Source organism: Patiria miniata, unplaced genomic scaffold (genome assembly GCF_015706575.1).
Source record: "Patiria miniata isolate m_02_andy unplaced genomic scaffold, ASM1570657v1 HiC_scaffold_16, whole genome shotgun sequence".
Lineage (NCBI taxonomy): Eukaryota > Metazoa > Echinodermata > Asteroidea > Valvatida > Asterinidae > Patiria > Patiria miniata.
Genome location: NW_024037054.1, coordinates 4,771,909 through 4,781,724, shown reverse-complemented (window position 1 = coordinate 4,781,724; position 9,816 = coordinate 4,771,909). Strand labels below are relative to the sequence as shown.

Sequence of the window (9,816 nt, the reverse complement as noted above, 5' to 3'; positions counted from 1 at the left end):
ACCTTCTTTTGCCAAAAATCGCCAAGAGGTTCATTGCAAACTGAAATCTACATTTTTTTTTACTCCTTTGAAAATATTTAATGTCTGTGTTTTGAGCACCGTCGCAAGACACTTAAGGATAAACTCTTTTAAGGGAAAAATATGTTTGGTTCTTTAACTTGTGAATAACAACTTTTTAGCTGAGTCCCCCCCCCCCCCCCCCCCCCCCCCCCCCGTCAGCAAAAAAAAATTGGGGGGGGGGGACAAATGGTACCTTACATCCGGTACTTGTTAACCTCTTCTGCTTGTAACAATTTAATTTGAGTGACCTTTTCCCATTGGAATCTAACTAGGAATAAGCAATTCCATAGAAAATAGCCCCTGTAGTGAACTCAAAGAAGACACCACTATTGCACTGGATAAATGATGGGGCATTCTGCCTGTGACCCCTGGATGAACCATGACCCCTGGCTGACCCATCGTTGGGTTCAGACATCTTGAGAGGCTGTGCTTGTCATCTGTCTGGGCTTGATGCGCACCGATAACGGGAAACTGGATTTCACTGCAAAGAAGAAATAACAAACATCAATTTCATCTGATATGTCCCTGTTTAACTTTCTTTCTTTTTTCATGTAGGTAACTCTGCTGAAGCTGACCGAATCCGACAGCAAGTACAGAGCCTGCAGAATACAACACAAGTCAGGCGCAAACTATCGAAACTATCTAACACTTAAAAAAGTCTCACAAAACTTGTCAAAGCACTATGCACAAATTGGTGGTCAGAGAAAGTGAAGATTACAAAATCCGGTTTAATTCTATTTTTTAAAACGGAATAAAATCCGATTTCACTGAAGTTTTCATTCAGGTCACAGTCATGCCAACAAAAAAGTGAGGAGTGAGGTGCCACATGCAATGCCCTCCTAATGACTGGGCATAGCATGCAGATTCAATGACCACTGGGCCTTCACAAAAACACTCCAGAGCCAAAAAAAATTGGTGGGAACTCTCTGATAAGTCGAATGGGCAGGCTATTCATCTACCAAGAAGACCACAAGCAAGTAAATGCAGTTACAATCGGAGACCATAGAGCAAATTTGGGGATTTTCCTGTTTCTCTTTAGCCTGTGCCATAAAAGCTGGAAGGCTTTATTTTTGTTAAGGTTGGTTCTGAATATCTGTTTTCCAACATCAAAACCGAATACCAAACTCAACCAAATTTTTTAAAATCTGGACTTGTATCCCACCACTACGCACAATTCACATGCACAAATCATTGCACAAACACAATTTGGTCCTTCCTCGTCCCTTGTGCATAGGCTGTGCAGCGCCCTCTATAGTTTCTAATTGGAGCAGTGTTTCTGAAACATCGGCTTTTGTCTCCAGCTTTGGCGTCATTTCAGACTCCAGATTCCGATACATGCTTTGGCTAAGAACTCTGTAAGCTTTGGCTCATATTAGTGGATTTCATGTTTCTAAAACCATACGTGTATAAAATGCGCTTTTATTGCACAGGAGTCCCCATTTCAGGGGCCGAAAAAATCCCTGTAAGCCGAAACCGAAGTCAAAAGAGGGGCTTTGCAACATGTTCTTACCAATAGGTAGGGTGAGCCTAGATGTCAAAGCCACGATGGGTTCCATCAATACTTTCCTATTGGCTACTGTCACCTCGTACAGTGGAACTGGAGGCACAAGAAAAAAACGCCGGTTCAAGCAATTTGCGAGAGTTGAAATGTTCAAATAAACCACAAAACTGCAGAGATGAAACTTTTCAGATTTTAATCTGAAATCGGATTTTTAAAACGTTTTCAATGAAATTTCAGATTTTTTTAATGATCCCACAAAAAAAAAACATTTCATTATAATTTGCAAGAAAAGTCAATGAAAATGGCACGTCAAAATGTACACAAGTGTAAAACACCTAGACCAATGCTTATCAGATCCTTTTCCAGCTAGAGAAAAGGTTAAATACTCACTATGACATTGATGCGCTGTGCTGCGCAACGCTGTGGCAGCTCGGACCCAAGGTTACCGGCCAAAATTCCATGCGATGTACATTGCTTGTGACTGGTATTTAGCTGTTGTTTACTTAGCACAACAATCGCATGGAGTTTTGGCCGGTAACCTGGGCCCAATTTCATAGCACTGCTTAACAGTAAGCAGAAAAGTTGTGCTTACTATAGCAGAAAATCATGCTGCTGCTTAAGCACTATTTCATGCTAACGGTTGCGCGCGCATGGAGATTCCTATTGTTACGTCACTGATTTAAGCAAAGTTTTCTTCTTGGGTTAAGCGTGCTTTTGCTGTGCTTACTGCTTAACAGTCCCTATGAAACAGATGGAGGCTCGGTAAGCACAAAGTTGGTTGTTAAGCAGCGCTATGAAATTGGGCCCAGATTTCATTAAGCAAGAATTGTTTGTGCTTAAGCAAATGTTGTGCTTAAGCAGCTCTATGAAATTGGCCCCAGATATTTTTTGCTAAGGCCAGTTTCATCTCTGCACAAAGGGGAACGGACTAAGGTGAAATGTTTTAAACATTTGCGAATTTGCAGTGAGTATACCAGCTATTCCATCACAAATTCATGCTCACTTTGGTGTCCATTATATATGAACCACTCTAACATCTAACCAAATAAATCTGCACTCTTAAATAATGCCCCGTCTCAATTCGTATCTGAGACGAGTTCCGTCCAGTTTTGTCTGGACAAGTTGCGGGTAGAATCATTCAGTATCCAGAAGAAGCTCTGCATTTGTCCCAGACATGTTCCGGGGAAATTTTCATCAGCAAATGCATGACTCACCAATCCAATACTGATAACTTCATTGCGGGATGATTGCGAGGAAATTGTTCCGAATCCTAGCTGCAACTTATATACCCGATACAATGTCCAGAACTCGTCCCGGATATGACTTGTACAAAAGAATTACACCCAACTGATCGACCTCTTAAACATCTAACTTGGGGAGTCAGGTTGGCGTAGCTGTACTTTCCTCGCCTTCCACCGCTGTGACCCGGGTTCGATTCCCGCCTGGGCCAATATGAGGATTGGGTTTTCAGTCCCTGCCTGATTCCTTGGGTTATTCCCTGGAAAATCATTCTGGGGTTTTCCTCCCACCTCTAAAATTGTAATTTCTTCTCACTGTCTTTTCTCTACACTTTTCTTCAGGCTTGCGAGCTACAGTGCCTAGGGTGTTTTGAGGAATCCTTGTTTTCTGTAAATATTTAATAATAATAACAACCAATATTACCTTTTTCCTTTTGGGCCCATGCACACACCATGTCGTATTCCACCTGTCTCTCCTTGTACAAATCAGCCTTGTTGCCAACGACAATAAGAGAAACCTGAATGCATCGAGGAAAAAATGAAAATGCAATGCATTGAACACCAAGAAAGGATCTATGCTAAATAATGCACGCAAATGGCTTTATCAGGCGAGAGTGTAGCCTATTGGTTAGGGTTCGTGACTCGCGATCAGAGGGTCAGGGGTTCGAATCCAGCTGCCGGCCGTATGTTGTGTCCTTGGGCATGCTACTTGCCTCTCTCCACCCAGGAGTATAAACGGGTACCGGCATTAGCTGGGGAGTAACCTGCGATGGACTAGCATCCAATCCAGGGGGAGTAGAAATATTCTCAGTCGTTTCATGCTACTGAAACCGGAGATAAACGCCGGCCTGATGGGCCATATTGGCTCGTGACAGACTTTTTTTTTGTTCGGCCTCAAATCTCTGATAACTTCATGTTTTAGATTGTTTACTTAATAAGTTATCATATTTCAAAGGTCTGGTTGAAAAGAAACTACCCTAATGCCAGAAAAGCATCTATTGGCTAATTCCAGTTCACATGCAAGTTTACCATCAGACGGAAGTGAAAAAAATCGATGTTTGCCCAAATAGACCTCAGTGTGCAATTTGTGTTTACACTGTACGGTTTTGTGTATTTTTCTGATTGCCGTTCTCAGTTTAGGGAAAAGATTTCAGATCGTTTCAATGGGCTTATTGGTACTTTTGAAAAGCACTTGAATTTCTACGACATCAAGTACTTTTGGAATTGTTTGAGGATATTAAACTTTGCAGGTACTGTTCAATTCAATTTAATTCTAGGTTTTGTTGTGTCAAATTCAATGGGCTTTTGTTATTTTAGCAAGAAAATCTTCCCGTTATCATAATGACCTTGTATTTTGGGGGACAGGTAGAGTAGGGTGATACTCGTCCAGACAATAGTTATTTCAATTTTTATACGTTTCCAATAACAAATCAGAAGTTTCTATAAAGCACATGTAGTGATATGGCTATCTTGAAAGAGAAATATTGCAGATTTTTCTTTTCAAAGAAAACAATGGGAAACCAACTATTGGGGAACCACCAACATAGGGCTGGATAGATGAGTTGGTAGCGCACCTGTGCGGCAATCTGGAGGTCACAGGTTCGACTACTCGTTATTCCGAGACTAGTTGTCACATTGACTCCAGTCAATGTAGACCTATTTGTAAAGTAGACCTATTTTCTAGGCCTGTACGACAAGTGCAACTAGTCGCTAATGCTAAAAAGCATTGGTAGTCACCACTATCAATTCCTAAATAGTCCACTAGAACTATTATGTCGACAAGGCGTTATGTCGCGACGAGTCATTATGCGCGACGAGTCGTTATGCCACAACTACTCATTATGACGAGACTAGTCGTTATACTGCAACTAGTCGTTATGCCGCGACTACTCTTTATGCTGCGATTAGTCGTTCTGCCGCAATAAGCTGTAATGCCGCGACTAGTTGTTATGCCGCCACTAGTCATAATGCTGCGATTAGTAATTATGCCGCGATTAGTCGTTATGCCGCGACTTGCGTTATGCCGCAACTAGTCGTTATGCTGCGACTAGTCGTTATGCCGCGACTACTCATTATACTGCGACTAGTCGTTATGCCGCGACTAGTTCTTATGCCGCGACTAGTCCTTATGCCGCAGATAGTCGTTATACTGCAACTAGTCTTTATGCCGCGACTAGTCGTTATGCCGCGACTAGTCGTTATGCCGCGACTAGTCGTTATGCCGCGACTAGTCGTTATGCCGCGACTAGTTGTTATGCCGCGACTAGTCGTTATGCCGCGACTAGTCGTTATGCCGCGACTAGTTGTTATGCCGCGACTAGTCGTTATGCCGCGACTAGTCGTTATGCCGCGACTAGTCGTTATGCCGCAGATAGTCGTTATACTGCGACTAGTCGTTATGCTGCGACTAGTCGTTATGCCGCGACTAGTCGTTATGCCGCGACTAGTCGTTATGCCGCGACTAGTCGTTATGCCGCGACTAGTCGTTATGCCGCGACTAGTCCTTATGCCGCAGATAGTCGTTATACTGCAACTAGTCTTTATGCCGCGACTAGTCGTTATGCCGCGACTAGTCGTTATGCCGCGACTAGTCGTTATGCCGCGACTAGTCGTTATACCGCTTCACTGTAAGTCCAACTACATGTCTGTCCATGAATAGTACTTACAATCGTGCTTACAATCACACAGTGTGACTGCACCAACACACTGCATGCCATGTAGGCCAACCTGTACAGAAGCAGTCTTTAAATTTCAAACGAGTATTTGTACCCCCATAAGCATGCGTATACTTGTATAAATGAATTTATTAGTAAAAAGGTCCATTGACCAGATTAATATGTGTCACTAGTCGCTACTAGTCAACTAGGTGCGACTTTTTGTTCCAACTATTTGCAACTTTTTATCACAACTAGTCGTGATTTTAATCATGCGCGTCGATCTTTTTTTTTTCCCAAAATGTTCCGCAGTAGCTCCAACAGCGCCCTCTATTTTCGCACCTCCTCAATTTTTTTTAACAAAGAGCACTAAGGAATGGGAAATTGCACCAAGGCAAATGATCGAAAGCACCAAGGCAAATTATGGAGGACACCAATGTACATGAGGACACCAAAAAAGCAAAATAGTACCTGCCTTGTCTGTACAATCCAAGCTTGAAGAAAAAAAAAATACAGCCGCGTGGCCACGTCAATTCCGGAACTTTGGTCTGACCAGAGACCGAATATTTTTTTTTTGGCCTAAAAACAACTTTTTATTGCAACTAGTCGCGACTATTGAAATTCACTAGTCACCCACGCCTATTATTTTCCCTTCATTTGTTTCAGAAATAGGCAAAAACAAATCGTACACCCTCAATAAGCAACGGCTACTTCATTGGGCACATCAACGTGACACGCCCGTTCCCATCTCGTCTCTTACATCTCTCTTGTCCTTCTCCTTGCTGATCTTGTCAACCTCTTTCTTGAGCAGCTGTACCTGTCGGAAGGACTCTGGACTGGTGATGCTGTACATCAGAATGAAGCCCTGCCATTAAGAAAAAAAAACACTTCAAGATAAAATGGAGTGAAACTCGACCATGCAGAGTAATCTGACAATAATAAATTTTATTTCAGTACAGCAGCCGATTTCACGAAACAGTGCTTAACTTACGCTGCCGACCACAGAATTCTTACAATCACCATTCTGTGCTGACAGCGCTAGCAAAAAACAATCCTGCACTTACCAAGTTACGGGATGTACGCATGCCCGTAAGCCACAATTCCTGGCTAACCAGTGAAATACGCTTATTGTAAGCACAGAATTTTTCGGCTACAGTAAAGCAGGGATGTTTCGCTAATGGTAGGCAGAGCCATGAATTTGGACCCAGACGACCTATTCGGCAGGCTAACCACCATGCTAACCTCTATAATATGTCACTTACATCCGCAATGGCAAAGTAGTGTTTGGGAAGTTCTGGGTTGCTCCTGGGATCCTAGAAAAAAAACATAAGAATCAAAACTTTTCAGATTCAAAAGTAATCTTAGTAAACACAGTTTAACCATAGCTTTTGTCAAGGCATTCGGCAGTAGTGTCTGATGATCAATGGTCGGCCACTAACATACACAGCAGCCGCGCAACGCACTCACACACTCTTGTTTTACTACACTTCCGAGGACAATGCTTTGCGTTTTCCTTTGTCCCTGTAATATAACACACTCCCTGTAGACTAAGCACACAGACCTACCACAGAGGACCGTTTTGAACAAAAGACCCAACTCCCAAGGACTGAAAGGATCTGTTGTTCTCCCTTTGTGTGTCTGTCCTCGGGGGTTATGTACACTATGATCTAATTAAACTCACCAGTCCCTTTGTGTCGTAGAACCGCACCTTTTCTCTGATGCCCCGGTTGGACTCCACGGAAGCTACGTAGATGTCTTCTATCGTAGGGATGGAGTTTGGCTAATTATATAGAGAAAGAACATTTTAAAATAATCGTATCATAAACCGTGATCACATTATTAAAAACAGGGCTCTGTGGTCCAATGGTTTAATACGGTGTTCGATTCGTGTGCTATGATACATGGTCGGCCTACATGGTATTGCGTGTGGCCGTGTGCAACGTTCGCGATGTCGAAAAACAAACGTTGGGGAGTAAAAACTCTGATTTTTCAAAAAGTTGTGAGTTTGATGTCCTAAAAACCATTGTTCCCAAACTTTTAAAGAGTTACATGTATAGATCAACCAGGGCAGCTTTTTGGCCTGACTCTGATAATGCTGGGTCATCGGAGTTCTAATATACCCTGTATACTCAACATCCAACATCACCTCCATCAATTTTGAAGAGCTGTTGCTTGTTATGGCCGGGCTGCATTCTGTAGTTAATCTTTTAAAGCTATAGTCCATCATTTGCAGCCATCCAAAAAAGTAACTGGCGTATTATTGTTTAAAAACATACTTGGTTGAAAGATAGTAAGTGGACTAAACTCCCTGTGAAATTAATCTTTCTGGCAAGCTATCAGTTTGAAGTAATCAACAAAAGAAGGCCTTTCCAACGGTGCGTCTTAAGACGCACCGTAAGAAAATTTAAATTAGTAGTTCCTTTTGTTATTCGGCGCAGCGCGCGCAAGCATTGGCACGACGCACAGGCGCGCGCTGTTGTTATAATTCGTCAGATCAGTGCGCGACATCGCGTATAGCTGCAATTCAAAACAATTCAAAACATGATTCAGCAACTTTTGATTTGAAATTGAGATCCTAGAATGCTGTTTTTCTCGAAATATACAGCTGAAGCTGAACTGAAACTTCATCAGGTTAGTTGTTCAGTATCCTTCATTAGATTTTGAACACTTTTGTTGCTTCAAACGAACAAAATGCACAAATTACAAATGATGGACTATATCTTTAAGGCAGTGTATATTTTGCCGGAGACGGCAAACCTTTAGTAAACGTTAGTTTGCCGGATATGCACTGAACATGCGCAGTTACTGTTTTTTTGTACTTAAACATTTTCCGGTGACAAATTTTAGTCTGGCTCCATGCCAAAATTATCGTTGTAACCTCGTATTCACAAGATGGGATTCAGACCATTTTATAATTTCGGACTATATTTCCCTTTTAAAAAAAATCCTCCAGAGCCACAAATCTGAAAAAGAAAATGTAATACTCTGCAAAAAAATGTTTGAGACATGTTAAAATAATAAAAGAAGCCTTTACTTAACCACTACACCAAACCTTTAGTAAACGTTAGTTTGCCGTCATTACCTCCGGCAAAATATCCACTATCTTTAATGAGTCGACCTTAGCTCTACTGAGTGGAGCGTTGAACTACGGTCAACACTCCACTCAGTAGAGCTAAGTCGACCTTTGAGTTTGAGAAAGAATGTTGCAACCTGACATCACTTCAGGCATCAGTTCAGCTAGACCTGTGATGTGAACATAAACTACGCCACGTTCATGTGTCTACAGTTCAGCAAGTTCTAGACCTGTGAACGTGGCTTGTATACAACGCCACGTTCACGGGTCTAAGCAAGTTCAAGTTGTGTAGTCAAGTAGCCTAGCCAACAAACATGTATTTCCTAACAAAATTGGAAATGTTTATCGGTCCCAGATTCATGTCTTATCATCATCTTTGCAAGGACTGACCTACATTGAGATGATATGAAGAAAAAAAACAGCGTCAGGTACTTTCAGTAGCAACCTCCCCTCTCCTGATGCCTCTAGCCACGCCCACATTGATCTGATCACGCAAACGTAAAACGCAACACGAGCCGTACTTACGTTACCAATAACATGGTTTCCAAATATCGCCTGCTCCAGCATTGCTGTCTTTCCTACGCAGGAACTCCCACAAACGACAACTTTGCAAATTCTCCCCATTTTCACACTCGCGATTATTGTCAACAAATGATTAACCGCCCGGCGATCAAAACAGCGGTCACATTATTAATGGATAATATTTCTGCCGCGAGAGGGCGCCGTTGTAGACAAATGTTTACATTGGATGTGAGGCATTTGCAGCGCAAGTCACCCAGTTCTGCTGAGTCTCTTGTCCATTACCATCATTGCTCAAAATGTTTTGTTGGGGATAGGGAACTAACCTGACCCGATTGGTTTTTTTAGCTCAGTGGCTACTATACATGTTTTGTAAAAACAAGGAAAACATAGTGCACATTAACATTTCTTGGGGGGAGGGGCCGGGGGGCGGTTCTCTTTACTCCGTTGCCTTCGCACAAAAAATGTGCCCACGGATGTTTTAATAGTCACATTAATTTTGCTCAGTGATGTCGTTTTTCGAACGATACAAATTTAGGCGGAATAATTGTACAGGACATTCAATACCATCCCTATCTTGAGTTTGAGCAAGGGTCGTTTCCTGATGCGTATAATTACCAATGTTCTCACGTACTTTTAAGAAATGCTGCTAAATGGCATTGTTCATCATCTATAACTTGTACTTGCAATACATTTGAGTTCCTTTTGCTTTGAGGTACGGTGCGTTTATACCTCCCCTGAAAAAATACCTCCTCCGCTGTTCGCAGGCAC

At 42.2% G+C, this 9,816-nt stretch overlaps 1 protein-coding gene across 1 annotated transcript; it reads right to left on the bottom strand.

The window, feature by feature from the left end:
• Positions 1 to 221: 221 nt before the first annotated feature.
• On the bottom strand, positions 222 to 9,229 carry LOC119722731 (NF-kappa-B inhibitor-interacting Ras-like protein 2). Its single transcript, XM_038193012.1, has 7 exons — positions 9,052 to 9,229; positions 7,135 to 7,233; positions 6,716 to 6,766; positions 6,214 to 6,318; positions 3,224 to 3,317; positions 1,571 to 1,657; positions 222 to 541 (listed from the first exon to the last, which is right to left on the bottom strand). Exons 1-7 carry the CDS (start codon positions 9,148 to 9,150, stop codon positions 468 to 470), a joined length of 609 nt encoding a protein of 202 aa, XP_038048940.1. The 5' UTR covers positions 9,151 to 9,229; the 3' UTR covers positions 222 to 467.
• Positions 9,230 to 9,816: the final 587 nt, after the last annotated feature.

Bases quoted from the DNA above. Each gene is read 5' to 3' on its own strand.
- LOC119722731 (XM_038193012.1), bottom strand. From the start codon at position 9,150: ATGGGGAGAATTTGCAAAGTTGTCGTTTGTGGGAGTTCCTGCGTAGGA. The intron at 7,234-9,051 runs GTAAGTACGGCT...CTATATAATTAG, and splicing joins GAAACCATGTTATTGGTAAC to CCAAACTCCATCCCTACGAT. The intron at 3,318-6,213 runs GTAAGAGACGAG...CGATGCATTCAG, and splicing joins AGGAGAAGGACAAGAGAGAT to GTTTCTCTTATTGTCGTTGG.